This window comes from Mustela nivalis (genome assembly GCF_964662115.1).
Source record: "Mustela nivalis genome assembly, chromosome: 17".
NCBI classification, from domain to species: domain Eukaryota; kingdom Metazoa; phylum Chordata; class Mammalia; order Carnivora; family Mustelidae; genus Mustela; species Mustela nivalis.
Window position 1 is genome coordinate 23,544,865 of NC_139036.1, and position 20,669 is coordinate 23,565,533.

The 20,669-nt window shown below is 50.4% G+C and overlaps 1 protein-coding gene across 2 annotated transcripts; it reads left to right on the top strand.

Moving 5' to 3' along the window:
• The first annotated feature begins 1,781 nt into the window (after positions 1–1,781).
• On the top strand, positions 1,782–14,415 carry TMEM98 (transmembrane protein 98). 2 transcript variants are annotated; one of them, XM_082707395.1, is made up of 8 exons: positions 1,782–1,917; positions 2,252–2,376; positions 4,585–4,766; positions 6,289–6,420; positions 7,315–7,348; positions 9,593–9,708; positions 12,042–12,101; positions 13,599–14,415. In XM_082707395.1, exons 3-8 carry the CDS (start codon positions 4,636–4,638, stop codon positions 13,804–13,806), a joined length of 681 nt encoding a protein of 226 aa, XP_082563521.1. In that variant the 5' UTR covers positions 1,782–1,917; positions 2,252–2,376; positions 4,585–4,635; the 3' UTR covers positions 13,807–14,415. The 2 variants fall into 2 exon arrangements, with proteins under 2 accessions (XP_082563521.1, XP_082563520.1); XM_082707394.1 differs by lacking the exon at positions 1,782–1,917 and having other exon boundaries at positions 2,235–2,376.
• Positions 14,416–20,669: the final 6,254 nt, after the last annotated feature.

Genomic DNA, 20,669 nt, shown 5'->3' on the forward strand with positions numbered 1-20,669 from the left:
AGCCTCTTCCTTCGGCTCGGGTCATGATCCTGGGGTCCTGGGTTTGAGCCCCACATCAGGCTCTCTGCTCGGCAGGGAACCTGCTTCCCTTCCTCTCTCTCTGTCTGCCTCTCTGCCTACTTGTGATCTCCGTCTGTCAAATAAATAAATAAAATCTTTTAAAAAATAAAGGATACATTTATGGGGCGCCTGAGTGGCTCAGTGGGTTAAAGCCTCTGCCTTCGGCTCAGGTCATGATCTCAGGGTCCTGGGATGGAGCCCCGCATCGCGCTCTCTGCTCAGCGGGGAACCTGCTTCCTCCTCTCTCTCTGCCTGCCTCTCTGTCTACTTGTGATCTCTGAGTATCAAATAAATGGATAAAATCTTTAAAAAAAAGATACATTTATTTATTTTAGAGGGGGATTGAGAGAGAGACAGAGAGAGAGAGAATGAGTCAGGAGTAGGAGGGGGTGGACAGAGGGAGAGGGAGGGAAAATCTCAAGCAGACTCCACGGTGAGTGTAAACCTGACCCCGGGCTCCATCCCACACTCTGAGATCATGACCTGACCCAAAATCAAGAGTCGGACACTTAACTGCACCACCCAGGCACCCCTCAAAGATAAATTTTATCTGAATGATCGATCTGCGTGGCCGGGCAAACATCTGGTCACCAAACATCTCCTCTTCTGATTGTCCTGTGAATTACATTTCTTTCTTCTTAAGTCCCAGACCTCTAGCCCCTTCTCCTTAGTTCAGAAGGACATATATTTCATTTTGCCAGACTGTCTTGGGAATTTCCATGACTGTGTGGATTCCCTGTATGTATGCGATTAAATTTGATTTTCTCGTGTTAAGGTTTTATGTCAATTTGATTCTTAGTCCAGCTAGAAGGACTCAGGAAAGGGACAGGAATGCTTGCTCCCTGCCATAGCTTCTCCATGAAAGCACTTTAGAGGGTAGTAAAATCATCCCTCAGCCTTCCGGTCCCTAAGTGCCAGTAGTGAGAAACCACTGCTGCTCACTCAGCCGGGCTCTCAACAAAACTGGGGTATGCCCGAGCAGGCATTGTATGCAGTGGGATGGTGGTGCGCTGGGAGAGCAGGCCTGGGGACGGCAGCCGCCCCTCTCCTACTTACTGTTACTCCCAGATGAATGTGGGCTGCATTTTGAGAGAGCTTATGAATTACCAAGAGACGCTGGGAATCTGTAGGTGCAAGTGAAACTCTTGATTTTTTAAAAATGTGGGCAACTAGTTTAATTTTTTTTTTTTTTAAACTGTAAGTCAGGGAAAATCAACAAGAACAAGAACAAAACCCAAAACACCTCTGTGGGCTGCAAGTGGCTTAGCATAGAGTTGCTCAGGACCTGGTGCGCCCCCTTTGATACTTGTCACCAGAACTTACCTTGGATTGGTTGACTGGGTCTCTGCCTTAAGCCCCAGGCTTTAATTGGCTCCACTTCCGTCCTGTCTCTTCTAAACCATGCAGCTGGCTCACTGGACTCTGGGAAAAAGGGTCTACCCCCAAAGCCCAAGCCTATTTCCAGAGCCTCCAGCCTTCGAAGCTTCTTGTTCCTCTTGGTGTGGGCATCTGTACCCCAGAGCAATGGCCAAGGGATGGCTGTTTGCAGAGTGGGAGCTGTGAAGTAATTAACGGCAGTTCCCTGGGTCCCTAGAGGCAAGTGCAAAGCGAAGGAGCAGGCCAGCCAGCCAGAGTCCTGTATTTCTATGCTTGTCCCTGGCACAGCAACTGTTTGGGGTGGGCCTGCTTGTGTGCCCAGTGCGCGTGCGTGAGGCTGTCCAGTGTTCTGCCCGGGGTCAGGCAGCTCTGAGCATGGCTATAAGTAGCGGTCCCACTTTACAGATGAGGAAACCAAGGACAGTGAAATAAGCGGTCCACAGCTAGTGCGTGACAGAGCTAGGATTGAAGCCACAGCATGTAAGAGAGGACTGGCAGCCCGGCCAGCCCACTGTGGAATGGGCTCAGTCTCTGCAGCCCCCACCGGACGGCCAGCTCGCAGGGGGGTGGGGTGGCAAGGACCCGGGAGGCCTCCTTCTGCCGGGCTTGGCTTCCGGGGCAGGGGGCTCGAGGAGCGCCTGCTGGGGGGCTAAGGGAGGGCCTCCCCTCTGCCAGGCCTTCTTCCGCCCCAACCCCCGGCCCGCCCCGAGCCGGGCGGGGACGGCGGTGCCTGGTAGCGGGGGATTTGGATGAGCCCCCAGCCCCCACCTGGGGGTTTGGCGCCCGGGGACTTTATCTTGATTCCTTCGGACAGCCCAGCTCCTTCCCGGCATGCCCCGCTCGCAGGAGCCGCCCGCGAGTCCCGCGCCCGGACTTTGCCATCGGCGGGGGCCCGGCGGCCGGAGCGCCCCCGAATGCATCCTGCGGCTGCGGCCTGAGGTGGGTGGGCCTCGCCGCGTCCCGGTACCGCGGGAGTCGGGGTGCCAGGCGCGTCGGGGGCGGGGGAGCCGGAGATCGGGGCTGATGACTGGGAAGTGGGGGGGAGGGCGGCCGCCCCTTTGTTGCGGCCGCGGAGCCCGTGCGGCGCAGCCCGGCCGCGCGAAAGTTGGGCAAAGTTGCAGCTGCGCGCGTGGGAGCCCTGCGAGCCCAGCACCGGGCCCGGTGGGGGGTCCCTTCCTCCGACCTGGGTGTCGGGGCGGCTGTTCTGGGTGGCAGGGGCTTGGGGCTATTTTATCCGGGTAGATTTAGAACTCCATGGAGGAGAAGGAGGTGGGACACACGCACACGCACATCCTGGTGGATTTCGAATTCTATGGCGGAGAAGGGGTGGGACACACACACACACACACACACACACACACACACACACTTCAAGAAATGAGACCTACCCAAGCTTCTACAAAGAAGAGACAAAAACTCATCCTGAAACACACACAAAAGAAGAAAAAACACACAAAGACTCATACTGACAAATCACTGAGTAAGGCAGCGAAAACTCAGAGATCTCCTCCGCCTCAGAGAAACACACTGGAGCGGTCTGCAGGAAGAGGAAACAAAGCGGGTGGTCTTGAAGGCCCGTGGCGCTGGGGGAGGGGAAAGGGAAGACTGGGGAAGGGGTAACATGTCTAGAGGGGAAAATGGAGAGATACGGAGACAGAGACACAGAAATGAGAAAAGGAAAGAAAAAGGTCTAAAGGAGGTAGCCCTTTAGGAGGGAAGGTGTAGAGACACACATCTGGAGAACTTGAGCAGACCCTGAGAATTACCTCCTGCCTCCTCCAGCCCCCAGGGGAGATGCAGAAATGAAAGAGACAGACCCTAACCTTCTCACCCCCCTGAGCAAGTGAGTTTGAGATGGTAGAGCAGCTGCTCTGTGGAACCTATGAGAAAGCCCTCCTGGGCACTTTGAGCCAACCACATTGGCATGATGTCCACCCAGCAAACTCCTACTCATCCTTCAAAACCCAGATCAGATGTCATCTGCCCTGCAAAGCAGGCAGTTAGCCTGCAAGCACAGTTGCAAGCACGGTTGTCTCTAGTCTGTGTACCCTGCCATGTAGCATAGACACAGGGAGTTGAGGAGCCAGAGAAGAGGTTAACAAGCAAGCAGCAAACATTTGTCTGCCTGTCTTCCTCTTTCTCCCTCCTCAGGGTTTGGGGTCCATGTCTTGATTTATCTGCAGTCTTCAGAATCCTGCCTAGTGCTCGGTGCCTAGCAGATGACCAATAAATGCTTATTGAATGACAGTTGGGAACATTTGGATCCTCGGAGACGTGTAGTGTAGAATAAGTCCTTCGTCTTGGATTCCTAGATCAAAGACCCTCTTTTGCAGGTGGAAAAATTAAAGCCCAGACAGGGGAAGAGACTTGCTCAAAGAAACAGAAGTAAGAACTTGCTATGAGTATATACTTTTCTTAGGTGCCCTGTTCCTCTGTGGGAGTCTAACATAGGTGTGGTAGAACCTCCTAAGTGAAAACAGGCAGTAGGCAAAGAACACTTTAACACCATTTGTTAAGTTTCCTACACTGAAACTGACAGTCAAATCCCTTTCCAGAATTTTTAGAATCTTCTTCCCTCCTTAGAAACGGAAAGGGAGGTGAATGCCCATCTCAATTGAGGTGGATGGATTTCTACTTTCTGACTACAGAAACTTAGACAAATTACTTAACTTCCCCGAACCTCAGTTTTCTCAACTGTAAAATGGGGATATTAATACCTACCTCAGGGTTAACACACAAAGTGTCTGGCACAGTGGAGATTCTCAGTAAATGCCATCCTGCCCTTCTTGGGAGAATATTCTCTCCTGCACTCCGTGGAGCTGTGAAACAATAGTGCTCGTTAAAATGTGCCCCTCTGTCCAGGTTTAAAAGGCCATCCTGGTCCAGCAGGTGGCAAACTCTTAATTAAACAAAAGGCAAATTTGGGGCAGGACATAAAATGCATCTCGATTCTGTTTAGGCCCTCAGGTCTCTGGAGTGGGAACTTGGCTCTCTGTGTCCCCCTCCCCCAGCAGGTAACTTGGTCTCTGCAGGTGACTTGGGGGGATATGGCTCTCTGCTGTGCCCCCCCCAGCAGGTAAGACCCCCACTGCCCCACTCTCTTTCGCTACTGTTACCAAGGTCTCCTCTGCCCTTATGTCTTCTAAGATTGAGCCCACGCTGGGTATGTGACGGGGACGGAGGGAGCCACCCAGAAGCATGGAGACTGTGGTGATTGTCGCCATAGGTGTGCTGGCCACCATCTTCCTGGCCTCATTTGCAGCATTGGTGGTGGTTTGCAGGCAGCGGTATTGCCGGCCTCGGGATCTGCTGCAGTGCTACGATTCCAAGTGAGTGCGCCCAGGGAGGGCAAGGAGGAGAGGTGGGCTCCTCCAGGGGCTCCAGCAACCGGAAAGGAGAGGGGCCCAAGAGGTTTGGCACTGGGCAACTCCAGCTCAGTTTTTTGTCTCTAAAATGGTACTTGAAGGCTTCCTTTCCAATAGAGAACTTAGAGCTTCAGCAATGTCCCTGAACAAAAGAGAAATTCCCTGAACGTGTTCACCTAGCAAAAGATGTGGCCACCTCTCTGGAACTGGCCACTTCGCTTGGCCTATGAATAAGCCCGACGTCTTTCCAGCCAAACTCATAGGAGCAGAAATCCCATGCCTGCACTCCAGCCACACACAGAAGTGGAAAGATACTGGATTTTGTGAAATCCCAGCATGGGACTGTCTCCTTCTTGGCACAGGCTTTTTCCTGATGCCTTTTGTGTGCAAGAGATTTTATGAGCAAGATCCTATTTTCTGTTTAGGGATTTTTGTTTGTTTGTTTTTGTTTTTTTAAAGATTTTATTTATTTGATAGAGATCACAAGTAGGCAGAGAGAGAGGAAGGGAAACAGGCTCCCTGCTGAGCGGAGAGCCCGATGTGGGGCTTGATCCCAGGACCCTGGGATCGACCCTGGGATCATGACCTGAGCCGAAGGCAGAGGCTTTAACCCACTGAGCCACCCAGGCACCCCAGTTTAGGGATATTTTAATTGATAGACCCCTAAGGAACCCTGGCAACTAACCCTTGGTTTCTCTTACCCCTCTACTGAATCCTATCAGCGTCTCTGACCAGTGGTGAATAATTTGTAAATGCCTGTTTATATGACCCAGAAAAGCTCTATCAAACGGAAGGCTATGTTTGTCAAGAACCTGATTGTAAAGTAGGTGTTGTTACTTCTCCTGTAGAATGAGGAGGGGCTGGGGTTATGCGGGTGGACCAGCGTCCGTCCTCCAGTCCTTCCTGAGAGTGATTCTGCAGACCAGATAGGTTTGTGTAATAGGAACGTCAGCTTCTCCATATAAAGTAGGCTTAAAGGGGAAATAAGGGGTTTTTTTGCTTTGTTTGGTTATTTGTTTTTCTTAAGTAGGCTCCATGCTGGGCATGAGGGCCAACACAGGGCTTGAACTCACAGTCTTAAGATCAAGATCTGAGCTGAGACAAGAGTCAGATGCATAACCGACTGAGCCCCCTGGGCTCCCCAAAGAGAAAATAAGTTTCACAAAAGTATGTTATTCTGTGTGGAAGGAGCAGACCTAAGACGTCTCTCTTTATGGCTGTGGCTCTGCTCGTCTCTTTGTGGCTCCTCTCATTCTGCTTCACTTTTCTTCTTTGCACCCTGGCCTGCCTCCTTGACCCGCCTCCAGCGATGTGTCCTGCCCGCACCCGCAGTCCCACTAGGGTTAGGCCTGGATCTGGGACACGAGGTCAATATCATCCTTACTAACTTCCTACATCCTCTTGGGGGAATACATGGGTCTGGGTGAGGAGGGGGTCAGCAATAGCCACCCATCCTGAAACCACTTTCCTGGGCTTTTCCTTCCAGGCCCATTGTGGACCTCATCGGTGCCATGGAGACACAGTCGGAGCCATCAGAGCTGGAGCTAGATGATGTGGTCATTACCAACCCTCACATCGAGGCCATTCTGGAGAACGAAGACTGGATTGAAGATGCCTCGTAAGGCCTTAGGGACCGTTTTGTTTGCTACACTCCCCTGAGGATGGCACACGGGGTCTCCGGGTGCCCCTTTCCGGCTTCCTTTGCCAAGCACTGCTGGGTGTCCGGGAGCCCTGTGCTCTTCCTGCTGCTCTTGTTGGGGGTGGGGATCAGATTATGGTATGACAGTGATTGTGCCCCTTCCCCTTCCCATTTCGTACACCTAAACACCAAGGCCCCTGGGGTAAAGTTTGCACGCAGTCTTCAGGGATGAAGCCTTTGTCTTCAGGGTCCCTCAGGGACCCCTCCATCCAGCAGGAGCCACTACCTGTTGAGACGTGTATGCTGCTCCGAGCCCTTATCGTTCACTGGCCGGGTGTGAGGGGGGCCTTATGGGCAGGACACTGGGCCAGTTACTACAGATACTGAACTGATGGGAGAGACAGAATTCTACAACACCCTATCTCCGAAGCGAGAGCGGGTCTCCGTGCGGTGCCGTGGGCACACAGCGTTGGCGATCTCTAGAGCTGCCTGGGGTGGGGAGATGGAGGAGGCTTTCATGAAGGCTACCACAAATTAGGTGCCTTTTGACCTGGATCTTGAAAGATGAGATGGTCACCAGGCTGAGGATAAGGGGAAGGACACACGGGCTGGAGGGAGCAGTGTCAGAAGCTCAGAGTTCTAAGAATGACTTGACAGGTGAGCGCAACCTGGAAGAGGCAGCTGCATGTGGGAGGGGGAAAGGGAAGGAAAGAAGGTGTCTCCTTATTTCGCTCGTGGACTTGTTCAGTTGAACCCGGAGGCATTCCTAGGTGGTGTCTAGGAGGGTCTGAGCTAGATGGGGGGCAGAGCTGGTCGTGGGAGCGAGGGGGACCTCGACAGAGAAGCACTGACAGATTCTTCTTGTCTCCCCAGGGGTCTCATGTCCCACTGCATTGCCATTTTGAAGGTAATACTTTTAATTTCCCATGATGTAAGTGGGGGTGGGGCGTGGGGGCGTGGTCATCAAAGCGCTGCGGTGCTCGGACTGTTGAAATGGGTCTTTCTAGGTAGGGCGCTGAATCCGTGCAAGAGGCTTTTTAAAAACAGACCTGACACTTGGAGTTTCCACTGTTTCTACCCCCACTTTAGTGCTCTTGTGACCCTTTCAAAGATTTTATTTTGCCTGGTCCTCCCAAGACAGTGATGCCACGGGGCAATGATCTCCCCAGCCCCTCCCCCGGCGCTTTCTTTCATTAACAAAGAGCTCAGCCCTTTGCAGGTTGAGTCCCATGTCTGGACTTATCCACTTACTAGAACATTCCTCACTGGCCCGGACAGTAGTCTGTCGAATGTTGGAAAATCGAAACCACGAGTACCTGAAGGCAGATTGGGTTCCTTCTCATTCTTGTCACCTCTGCGATTGGGGGGGAAAATTGCATCCAATCTGCATTTTGGCTAGGTTTTGTAGTTTGGGGTAATTTTTATAGCTTTAACATTTGTTTTTCAATTCTTGCCTGATATAATAATAATAGTGAAATATTTGGCCAATGGCAGATATCGTTGTGTTCTTCATCTCAGTAACTTGGAAAACCGGTTACACATTTATCTTCTTGTCCAGTAATTATTCAACATTTCTAAAAAGACAGTTTTATCATTTCTAAAGTGTCACTCAGTACAACATATGAAAAAGCCTTTTGGGGTTCCTGGGTGACTCAGTGGGTTGAGCGTCGGACTCTTGATCTCAGCTCAGGTCTTGATCTCAGAGTTGTGAGTTCAAGCCCAGCTTTGGGCTTAAAAATAAATAAATAAGTAAGCAAGCAAGCTAAAAAGTCGTTCATCTTTTCTCTTCTTTAGCTGTCTCTCTTAGGGGACAAAGGAGTGCCTAGTAGGAAATTATTGTCACAGAGTCCAGGATTACTTAATTCTAAGAAGCTCTCTGGGTGTGGATATGGTTACAGATAGATGGGGCTAATGACTTGAGCAGTAATGCTGTATTCCACTCCTGTCTCCCAGCTAGGATGGGTGAGGGACTGGGTTTTGTCTCGGGCTTGCCTATTGGAGGGGGAGAGTAAAGGCAGGTATTGGAGGTATTGGAGGCGGGGGATAAGGCAGCAGGAAGGACGCCTCCTGGACTGGAATCAATGGCCCCTCCTGAGAGTCTCCCATCAAAAGAGCGGCCCTGGGATCGGACGTCTCTTTTGCTTGACCGCCTGCCCTTCAGTCCCTGTGGCCGAGGCTCTCTCCTGGGTGGTCCTTGGCCTTTCTGCCCTCCTTTCCAGCTCCAAGTATGAGACAGGTCATGGAACCTATTTGCCAAGGACACAAGTACATCAAGGAGGTGAGGAAGGGAGGTGGCTTTCCACCTTGGGGTGGCCAGCACTGTTGACGGGTGATGATAAAGGCCTCATGTCATCGTCTTGCCTTTTCCCTGCCTTTTTTTTTTTTAAAGCAAGAAACTGTCTTTTTTTTTTTTTTTTAAAAGATTTTATTTATTTATTCAACAGACAGAGATCACAAGTAGGCAGAGAGGCAGTCGGAGAGAGAGGGGGAAGCAGGCTCCCCGCTGGGCAGAAAGCCCGATGCAGGGCTCCATCCCAGGACCCTGAGATCATGGCCCCAGCGAAGGCAGAGGCTTTAACCAACACTGAGCTACCCAGGCGCCCCATTCCCTGCTTTTTTTGAAGCCCCTTTCACCACCGGAGTCCTCTTGACAGACATACTAAGTATCACCCTAGAAAGCTGTGGAACTCAGTGCTTCTGTTGGTGGATGTACTTCAAGGGAACAGTTGCCCTTTGTCCCGCGGTGCTTCTGAGGGTGCCCTGTGGGAGAGGTTTAGCCTTCTGGAAGACTAAGCCGTGAGGTGATGGAATAGAGAGAGAAAATAGGTTTTTCCCCCGAAATGAGAAGGTGGAATTAGAACACATGATTTGTCTTAGACAGATTATTTCAGCTCCGACTTCTCTAAATGGAAACGCTGACCCTGGTCTGAGGTTCCCACCCCTCCCTCCTCACCCGGCCTTGTTCTCGGCTTCTGTCTCTCCCTCCTCTCGTCTCTGTGTGCTTCTGACCTCAACTTGCCCACTAGGTTACAGGGCCCCGAGGTATGAGATGAAATCCAAGGTAGGGGTCATATTTGTTTGTGGGGGTGGCAGATGCTCTTGGGGGAGCCTGGGGCACCCCTCCTCACCTCTCTCCTCCCTTCTGTGTTAGATTTGTCACACTCTGACAGAAAAACTTGTTGCCATGACAATGGGCTCCGGGGCCAAGATGAAGACCTCAGCGAGTGTCAGTGATATCATCGTGGTGGCCAAGCGGATCAGCCCCAGGTGAGTGAGGTCCCACACTCCATGGGGTGAGGGGGAGGGGAGGTCAGAAGCTGAGATGGCAGGTGGGCCAGGCTCCTCAAAGAAACCACACAGACAACTTTGGTTACTCATGTCCAGGACATTTACAGAGCATTCAGGAGGGTTTAGGTACTGAGAGACCAAGCTGGGTGGTCTCACATGGTTCCCCCACCTCCCACAGGCCTCCTCCAGTCGGCTTTTTGGGGAACTTAGCATGCGACTAGTATGCTTCTAGTCCATTCTGCAGATCCTACTGTGGCTGCTTCCATACGAGCTGGGGCTGCCTGCCTTCCCTCCCTCCCAGGCTCTGGGCCAGTAGGCGCATTTCCCACTGGTGTCCACACCCCTCTATGCAGTGATCTGCGGGCCATGCCCCACCCTGCCCTATTTGTGCTGGAGACTAGTTTTGGGGACCCACTCCTTGCTACCTCCCTGTCACCCGCTGCCCTAACCATGGCCCAGCCAGTAGCCTCCAGGATTGGGTGGTGGTGCGGGACAGTGAAGCCATACTTCATTTCAGATCTCCCAAATTCCAGGCTGTCTGCAAAATCCCATGTGGGAGGCAGCCAGCAGGATTGCAGTCAACAACTACACCCCCTCATTTGGGCTTGACTTTGTGGAGAAATAGAAAGCCCTTTTCTTCCACAGAAGGGTGGTACTGAGTTTTTGCTGCCATCTGGTGGCCGGTATGTGGATGTGCCGGCGTCGGGAGTTCTCCCTGCTCAGGATGTTCTCTTAATCAGTCTGGCCCCATCACTACCAGAGAGGTTCCTCCACTCCCTGGTGGGAATGGTGGCATCCCTGTGAGTTCTGGGGGCTCTCGGTTTCCTGGTTGCATGGCCTCGGGTAGATCACGAAGAGCCAGGCCAAGGAAGGAATATGAAAGAGTTGGTGCCCTTGAACTCTGTCCCGGGAGTTAAGTGAGTTGAGAAAGTAGGAGGGAGAGAATCTGGGGGAGGGACTCAGCCCAGAACAGTTGTTGGCTTTCTCTGGAGCTGTCCTGGGTGGGTGTGGTCACAGGACTTGTGTCAGCCCAGCCAGAAGGCAGTCCAGCCCAGGCTCTGGGCAGGCACCGGGCATTCCACTGGCCACCATTGTTGGTGGAGACCCTGCACTGCTCATCTCCGCTGGACCCTTGTCATGCTTCCCATGATGGTTGGCTCTGGTGTGAGAGGGTGGGTGTGGCGTTGTTCAGCAGGTATACCTAACCGGGCACACTCTGGCCCTCCTACCGAGTCCCTTGGACTACTTCTAGAACGCTCTGTGCCGTAATTCAATCTGTGTCCTTGCTTTGTCTTTTTGCCTTTACATGTCTTTATCCTTCTGGCCATTTTGTGTGTGCATGTGTGTGTGTGTGTGTGTGTGTGTGTGTGTTGTGTGTGTCCCCATTGTTTCTCTTGCTTCATTTCCTCCACACATCGTGTGATAGCATATTAGTTTTGAGGTGAGTGGCTTCAGCTTCGGGACACTACAGAGAAAGGGGCCGGCGAAGACGGCAGCCCACAGTCCTCCGCATGTCCTCACCAGCCCCTCAGCCCCGAGACGAGAACATTGCAGACGTTTATTTTCAAAATCAAACATTGCATCATTATTTTTTCTTCCTATCAAGTGGTCCAGGAGCAAGAATTTAGATGAAAATTTTGAACCCTGCAAGTCGGAATGAATAGTAGTTCCTTTCTGAACTTGGTTTAAAACAAAACCAAACCACGAATTGTACCATAATGGAAAGGAAATCCAATGAAGCAGTTTGGACCCAAATTAAACTTGTAGGGTTTTTTTTCCCCCTAGTTTTTTCCTAATGTTGCACTGTTTTAAAAAACACAATAGTAAGTACTTATAAAAGTCAAAACATTGCAGAAATAGATTATCTGGAAAGTGAAGGAACCCCTCATTTCACCCCATCCCAATCCCTGGAGGGGGCACTAGTGAATGGTCAGTGTTCCTGCGTGCTACCTGGGTCCTTCGTGTCATAGCTTCGTGTCTACTTAGTTTCATGCAAACGGATCCGTCAAACTTCATATAACGTCCAGCAGCTTGCCTCTTAAATTTAGTAACATATCTTGAACGTCACCCGAGATGTGTGAACTTACACTTTCTAGACTATGGGGACTTGAAACCAGAAAACAAAACATTCTCTCACCTGAACCACCAGTCTTTCTGTTTATGTCTGTCTGAGAATGCAAGAGCAGTTAGAGAAGGAGTCACTAAAGGTGGGGGCACGAAGATCAGGAGAGCAGAAGGAGAGGGAGGAAGGCAGGATGGGGACAAGGACAGAAGGAAAGTGAAGTTCTGAAAACGTTTTGCCTCCTGCCCAGAGTGGACGATGTGGTGAGATCGATGTACCCTCCGCTGGACCCCAAGCTCCTGGAGGCACGGTGAGAGGGGTGGAGGGGCCATTGGGCTTCTCCTGCTGGAAGCTCCCCGTTCCATCACATCTGTGAGGTTCGGTGTTTGGGTTGCTGGGTAGAGCGCTGTTTTGCTGGACTCCCGGAGCTGTGCGGGCTTTGGGCACTGTTCATTGCCCTGTGAATGGTGAGAGAGGCCCATACCCTGCCTGAGACCTGGGATTAGGCAGAGCCAGTCTTAGATTTTGAATTTTTACACTTGAACATCTAGCCATGCTAAGACCTGTCTGCAACTTCCCTCCCTCCCACTTCCCTCATCCTCAGCCTCTGCTCTTTGGACCCCGGAAGCAGACACACCCCAACTGTGAGTGCTGCCCAGCGGGTGGGTGGGGTAGGTGTGGAGCAGGGCCAGGGGGAAAGAAAGGGAAAGCTCAAGCTGTGTTCCCTTTCCATGGGACAAACCCGGGACCCCTCCCCTCTTGAGATCCGCCTCCTAGTACATCGAGCACCCTTTGGCTTTTGAAATTATGTGCTCTCCACCAGTGCAAACTCTTTAAAAAAAAGGGGGGGGGATTCTTTTGTCTTTTGGACATATATGATCATTTCCTAGAGCTGTTGTGTGTGATGGTTGCCAGATAGACAGTGGCTCATACCCCGTGTCAGATTGCATTTTTTTAAAAAAAGATTTTATTTATTTGACGGAGAGAGACAGCGAGAGCTGGAGCGCAAGCAGGGGGAGTGGGAGGGAGAAGCAAGCTCCCCGCCGAGCAGGGAGCCTGATGCTGGGTTCAAACCCAGGACCCTGGGACAATGACCTGTGCTGAAGACAGATGCTTAACAACTGAGCCACCCAGGCGCCCCTTCAGTTGGCTTTTCTGTCCTGCTCCTACTGCTGCCCAGCTGTGTCCACAGGCTGTGTCCACAGGCTGGAACTGTGCGATATGTTCCCACAGACATGCACACTCACTATATAAATGATATTCTATGGTGAATTTTCCAATACTGAGGGGGAAAAAAACCACTCCTCCTCAATTTGGTTTTCAATTAAATTCTGTTTTTCGAGCAGTGTAAACCCACTTGGGGCCTTATTGATTCAAAATCCGTGAGGGATGCCCCAGGCAGGGGGATGTCTAGCTTTCCCTGTCTGTAGCGGGCCGCGGTTGGAGATGTGCTCGTCTAATTGACCAGATCCGTACTGTCCTACAAAACCCTGACCCGGGAGATGTTCATAGGTGTGCTGCTGAAAATAGGCTCCCCGGTCTTAAATAAGTTAGCCAGCCACGCCCCGTTGTATTCTTTCCTGAAAGCTTTACCATGCGTGTTCAAAGCCCAGAGGAGGCTTCAGTTAACCCTGCTGAAACCAGCCATTCTCAGATTTATTTGCATGTGGAACCGTCTTTAAATTACCCCCAAGCCTCCTGGGGAAGGGCCTCCAGTTTGGAGCATACCAGACTAGCGTCCGCCTGCGTGGGCTTTGGTGCCAAATCCCTCCTTTCCTGGGGAAACTGATCCCGTTGCTTTTTCTAGGACAACTGCCCTGCTCCTGTCCGTCAGCCATCTGGTGCTGGTGACCAGGAATGCCTGCCACCTGACCGGGGGCCTGGATTGGATCGACCAGTCACTGTCAGCCGCTGAGGAGCACTTGGAAGTCCTTCGAGAAGCAGCCCTGGCTTCTGAGACAGATAAAGGCCTCCCAGCCGCTGAAGGTTTCCTGCAGGAACAGTCGGCCATTTAGTGCCTATTGTCATCCCCGGGTGGCTCCTCGGATCCTGGGAGCCTCCCCTATCCCCTGCCCTGCACCTGCTGCCCGTAGTGTTAGGTGTTCTCTGAGGCTCTGTGTGTAGCTGCGGTCTCGGTTGCAATGGCCCGTGGCGGCTGGCGAGTGGCAGTCTAACACCACAGTTGGAGGAGACGACCACCACCCTCTGTGCGGCAGAGCTTTAGAAACTAATGGAGCGGCCGCTTTATTGAGCTCACATAGTGTTTTCAAGAGAATGGAGCCACCATCTAAAAATCACAAGGTTTCGCGTTAAAATCAAGAGTCTCTGGCTTCTCGTAGACAATCAGAGGATAAGGCAGCTCTGACATGCATTTTCAGAAGAAAATCAGCAGGAGCTCAGTAGGCGCTGTCTCTCTCTACAGGGCTGGTACTCCCTTGCCGGGGACTTGTTCATTTATTTGTAGCATCTGCCTGGGCCCCCGAGGCATCCAGAGTCCCTCCTTCCCTTAACCAGGTTTGGATTTGAAAGTGAGCCTCACGGGGTTGATTCTTCCCCTTCTGTCCCTGTGCCTGCAATTCTACCTATCTACCACTAGAAGGACAGTAAACTTTCACTGAGATTTCCGTTGAGTAGTGGTTATTGAATTCAATATGTGGGGTGCGGTGGGATGTATTTGAGAACCCAGAATGGAAGAAGAGAGCCTAAGAATCCTGAGACTATCTTGTGTGTATGACCCAAAAAGAGGCATGAAAGGCCCTTCAGAGTTGAGGCAGAATTACCCCCATAGTAGTTTCCGCCCGAGCACTAACATCCATGAAGGATGTGTTGTTCCCCGTGCTTTTGGGATCTCATGGTTTTGCAAATATTGAAAGATGAGGGGCATTTTTGTGACTGGAGACCTTTGCGGGACCCAAAATCACAACGGCATAATCTGGACGTACCTCCAAATCACACGATTGCCGCCATGAGCACATCGGAGAGACTGATGTACGTTGCTCTCTCCCAGGATCTCAGAGCCACCCTTGCTCTTGGAAGTGGACCCTGACTAGGGGGCTGCCTTGGTTCACATGCCGTGCTGTTTAGCATATTCTGGTCCCATTGTCAGCCGATGTGTCAGTCTGATTCTAGAGATGCAGGAACCCGTATTCCCAAGTCCAAGATGGGGGCCTTGTGTGTCACTGAAACATGCCATTGGGCACAGTCTGTTCTTTCCTGGAAAGCAGGATGCCTCTGACCATCACATCGTATACCATTCCCACCAGGGAAATGGAGTCAGGAGCAGAAAGCTGGAGTTGGCGTGCGTTGGACTGATGGATGGATTCCTGATTACGGGGCGCCTTATTGGATTGTCCCATTCCCATCAGCTCTGACCACATGCTAAGTGTCACTAACTTTCTTGTCCTGCTGGTGGGCTGGGAATGGGCCATGTCCACAAAGCCACTTACACTTTTCCATTTGTGGTCTCCTCAAAGAGACATCCATAGTCCTATTTTTATTTTTTTCCCCCTTTTCTTTCAAAACTGGCATTCCTAACCAGATTAGAAACAACTTTCTGTTAAGGTTGCAACCGTTGCCACCGTTGTAAGTGCCCCTGCCTTTTAACCTGGGTCTGAGCCCTAAGCCAGAGCGGCAGCTGTGGGTTTAGTATCTTAAACACCCTCCACCAGGCATGGCAGGTGGGGATGAAGTTTCTCAGCATCCCCGGAACCACACCTGGTGTCACCTCTCTTCTAGGAGCCCAGGCCAGTCCCAGAACCTTCCTTAAGCCATGGATTACTGTAGGGAGAGGTTGCTGGACACCTGGGGAGTGCCTGCTAGACTGTAGGATCTCTGATTCCGCTACTGTATAGTTTTTCTTTTGTCTCCAGTGCTGGACAAGTAAGACAACTTTGGACAAGGTAGGTGTTAGTTGACGTAGAAGCACCATCTGGAGGGGGAGGCAACCCTCCTTCTTGTGGCTCCTTTGGGAGTTGGCCAAAGTTAGCTTCCTCCTTAACAGAGTCTGGTTGGTGAGCATGGTGTGGTTTCCCAGAGGAGGGACACATCCTAGGTCCCCAGTTCCCTAGCATCTTTGTTTATAGTGGCAGATCTTTTTTTTTTTTTTAATTTTTAATTAAAAATTTTTTTTTAATTTTTTAAAAATTAAATTTATTTATTTTTCAATAAACATATAATGTATTTTTATCCCCAGGGTTACAGGTCTGTGAGTGGCAGATCTTCTATGACATGCAGCCCCTCCTGCCCTGATTCAAATTCGAAATGAAGAAGGAATTACTCAGGGATAGAAATTGGGTGTGAAAGGAATAAGATCTTTGAAATCAAACAATTAGGTTCAAATTTGAACACTGTCATCTACTGTGTAAGCTTGGACAGGTTATTTAACTTCTCTGGTCCTTAGCTTTTTTATCTATAAAATCAAGGCTGCTTCCTACCTCCCTGGGTTGGTATGTCAAGCGATGTGAAATGCCCAGTTATGCACCTGGTCCTCATTAGCCAATATTAATGTGTTTCTCCCCGAAGCCCCCTTGCCTTGCCCTGAGGCAGGTGACCCAGAGGTAACACCTCAGTTACCATGGCTCTGTCCAAGCAGGGGTCTCTGTTGCTAATCTCTGGAACTGAGTGGCCAAAGTTCTGGAATCACTACCGTTGGGAGAGTGGCCCAGCCCTGTCCCGGCCCTGCCCCAAGTACATTTACACAAAGGTAGTTAGTACTCCCGGCCTCTTATCAGTGTTCCCAGGGTTGATTGCTCAAGCTCACATTCCTCCAGAGCACGGCCCAGGGAGCCTCCTCCAGCTTGTGGAATCTTCCAGGCAGAGCACATGTTCCTGGCATCCATCTCATCCTGTCCTGACCTGCCTCATGCCACAGTTCCTTCTCTCCAGAGACTCTCTCGGTGCCCACCTGAGCCTGATCTTTAGAAAACAACTTCTAGGGAAACCTGCGTGGCTCAGTCTATTAAGCGTTTACTTTCAACTCAGGTCAGGATCCCAGGGTCCTGGGATTGAGCTCCACATCGGGCTCTTTGCTCAGCAGGGAGCCTGGTTCTCCCTCTGCCTGCCACTCCCGGCTGCTTGTGCTCTCTCTCTCTCTTTCCCTCTGACGAATAAAACAAACGAACGAACAAACAAACAAACCAAAAATGACTTACTGCTCCAAGCCCCTGCATTGCTTTATGACCTGGGACAACTCCGGAAGGTGTCAAATGAAGCTTTTCCACCTCTTTCTTCCTTTCGTCCCTCTATCCTCCTCCACCTCCCATCTCATCCCTTCCCTGTCACCCCTCCCTCCCCCAGACGTCCTGTTTGCTCACTCTGGGGGAAATGTGCTAGATGCTGGTGCAGTGAACAGAAGGCACCAGCCCTGCCCCTTAGGAAGCAAGAGGGACCAATAAGCCATGGACTGAACCTCAGCTGTGGCAGTGTGCTGGTGGGGGGTGCAGAGCAGGGGAGAGGGGAGTCAGATAGGGAAAGAGACCAGGGAGGAACAGTTGCCGCTGTCGAGACTGTCAACGGACCGAGAGGTGTTCTGGGTAGACGACAACACAGAAAAGGGCCAGGGGAGCAGGGCTGATTTGAGAAATGCGGAGGCTGGGGTGTGGGATGGACAGGGGGTCAGACCATGGAGGACTCTATAGATATATTGAGGAGAAGACCTTTGAGCCTAGAAAGGCTTTAAGCGGGGGAGTGACTAGGTCAGATTTGCAATTTCAAAAGAGTCACTTACTTCATGCCCTATGACGTTGGGCTCCAGGACCCAGAAATTTGCCTGATATCACTCTGACTCTGAGTCTGAGGGGCTCGTGACTCAATTGTAAAAAGCAGGATGGAGGGAGAGGCTGTAGGCATCAAAACAGAAAGTGCTGGAGGGTTCGAGCTGGGGAGGCTTCTGGTGGATATTTGTGGTATCTCTGTCAGAAAAGCTGATGAGCAGAGTTGTAAGCATTCGTGGCATAACTGGGTCCTTGCTGTTTCATCCCATCAGTGTTTTCATCATTCCTGTCTTACAGATAAGGAAATCATAGCCTAGGGAGATCAGTAACTTTCCTGGAGTTTGGAAGAAACAGAGCAGGAAGTTCTACTCCACTCTCCACCTTGATTTCTCAACCAACGACTTCCGCCTGCGGGGCTGGCGGGTGGGGAATCCGCGATGGGGAGTAGCAGATACCAGTGTCCATTTTCTTCTAGCTTTAATATTTTTCACTTAGAGAAAAATGATGGTTGTGACCCATACATTAATTTCATGGCTCGCTAATCAGTTACAACCCACAGGATGGTAGTACATGGGTACTAAAAGGAGGGCTGGGGCACGGGTGAGGGGCTCTCTCCATCCAACACGACTTCATTTGATCCATTTTAAGTAAAGCGTGCATTTACTAGGGTAGTGCCAAAATTTTATGGGGCAAAATGGAATAATTAATTTATTACATGATTGATTAGTTCAAGAGTCATCTGTTGAACATCTCTGTGATACAGCAGTGAATAGAAATAGAATTCCTCACCTGAGGCGCATACTGTCTAAAGTGGAAACATTTTTGATACAATGCGGTAAGTGCTAAGTAAGGAATGTGTTGTAATGAGAGCACAGCACAGGGACACCCAGCCTGGCTCTAGAGAGTTTCCGCAATGGCGGAGATGTCTCAGAACTGTCGAGAAGCAGGCAGTAGCAGCTGGGGCGCCTGGATGGCTCAGTGGGTTGAGTCTCTGCCTTTGGCTCGGGTCATGATCTCAGGGTCCTGCGATCAAGTACCGCATCAGGATCTCTGCTTGCCGGGGAGGCTGCTTCGCCCTCTCTCTCTGCCTGCCTCTCTGCCTGCTTGTGATTTCTGTCCAATAAAAAAATAGTCTTTTAAAAAATATTTAAAAACAAAAAGAAGTAGGCATTAGCGGGGAGAAGGTTGGGTGAGTGGGAGAAGGTGGAGGTGGAGAGCAACAGGGGACCTCAGAAAGGCAGTGTGCAGCAGGATTTCCTTGCTGTCCTCAGGAGATCACTGCTGCTGGTGTCAGATGGGAGATGGGGGACGTTGGGAGATTAGCCGGGAGAGCCAGGAGAAGACTACATTCCGGATGTTTCCTCTAGGTGGTAGGAATTTACTGAAAGTTGAAACAGCTCTTATTTTTTCTTGGAAAACTACCAAGTGATCTCTGAGCCTTCCCCAGCCTTTAACGTTGTCCTGATTTGATAGGCAAACAATGGCTCCGTGTTGCGTTAATTTGCATTTCCCTGACTACTGGTGAAGTTAAACATTTTTCATGTGTTTATTAGCTATTTACTTATTCATGTCGTTTGCCCACTTTTCTCCTGGGATTTTAATATTTTTTATCGACTTATATGAGCTCTTTATATGTGGAGGATAACAACCCTTTGTCATATTTATTGCATATATTTTCCCCAGCCTTGTCATTTGCCTTTTAGTTTTGTTTGGAATGGCTTCTGACGCCCAGAAGTTTTAAATTTGGTGTAGTCAAACGGATTGATTTTCTTTCCCATAGTGATTTCTTCCATTGCTTTTATACTTAGAAAATCCTCTCTCATCCGGAGATCAAATAAATATCATTGAAATGTTTGAAGCAGCAGAGTGCCATGGGTAGGTGATTAATAGTAATATTCACAGGTTAGATGTAGTGGTAAAAAACCAAAATCAAACAAAGCAAAAAAACAGAGTGGAAGAAATAAAACCTGCCTTTATCCACCACAAGCCCAGCCCAAGGTTAAAGGTGGGAATAGTTAGGGATCAAAGAGTTGGAGAAGAGGAAGGCGGGCTGAGTCTTGAAGCACTAGCAGGATGTGGTCAGGTGGACAGGTGGGTGGGGATAGCAAAGAAAGTAAGCTACATGTGCCAACGCAGGATAGGAAGGAATATGGAATGCTTGGTGAGAATCTAAGATGAGAAGAAAACAGTGATGGGAGAGGGGGTTGGAAAGAGAATCATAAAAAGTCAAGAAGGACCCTCAAATCTTGCTAAGACATGAGCACTTTATTCTGAGAACAGTGGAGAGCCATTGCAGGTATAACCCAAACGATTCTTGGTGCCTCCTGGAACCAGTCACAGCATAGAGTTTCATTTAAGTAGGCAGAGGCTGACAGACAGAAGATCAATGATCACTGGAAGACCAATGACAAAATTCCATTGCCCCTTCCATTGCTCCAGTGCAGGTGCTGGTCTGTACCCTCTGAGAGAAGAGCCTCTCTTTGTCTGGACCAGATCGGGAGGAAGACACTACAATCTCTCATCCTTCTCTTTTCTTCTCTTCCTGGTTGCCAGGAAAGATCCTGGGATCTGGAGGGAGTCAGACCCTGGTGTGGATCCTGACTCTGCCACTCCTTAACCCTCCCCTGTTCCCATCTGCCTGCCTCCGTTCCTTCTGCAAATTCCATCGGACACCTGTTATGTCTAAGCATTGTTGAAGTGCTGGGAACACAAAATAGCCCTACCACATGACTGCTGCCCTAATGGAGTTAGAGGCCAGTGAAGGAAGACAGATATCAAAAAATGGTTGCTTAAATACATGTCGAATTAGAAGTTTTAAAAGTATTTTAAGAAGAGAAATAGAATCTTATGAAAGATTATTAGGGATATTGATCCATTGAGAGGTCAAAGAAAACTTCCATAAAAAGGGATCTGCTACTCTCTGAAGGATAAGCAGGAGTTCAGACGTGGAGGAGTGGAGACACAAGGTCCTTTAGCAGAAGGGCAAGATGGGAGACGAGGCCAGTGTGACTGGGGAGTACACAGGGAGGAAGACAAAGGTGACAATGAAGGAGGAGGTGAAATCATGACAGAGCCTTGTAGGCCATGCAAAGGACCTTGGTCTTTATGGGAAGATCAGTGTGAGTTCATTCAGATGGTTTATTCAAAGCTGGTGAGGTTGGAGTAGG

Coding starts and splice junctions, on each gene's coding strand:
- TMEM98 (XM_082707395.1), top strand. CDS start 4,636: ATGGAGACTGTGGTGATTGTCGCCATAGGTGTGCTGGCCACCATCTTC. Junction 4,767..6,288: donor CTGCAGTGCTACGATTCCAA/GTGAGTGCGCCC, acceptor TTTTCCTTCCAG/GCCCATTGTGGACCTCATCG. Junction 12,102..13,598: donor CCCAAGCTCCTGGAGGCACG/GTGAGAGGGGTG, acceptor TGCTTTTTCTAG/GACAACTGCCCTGCTCCTGT.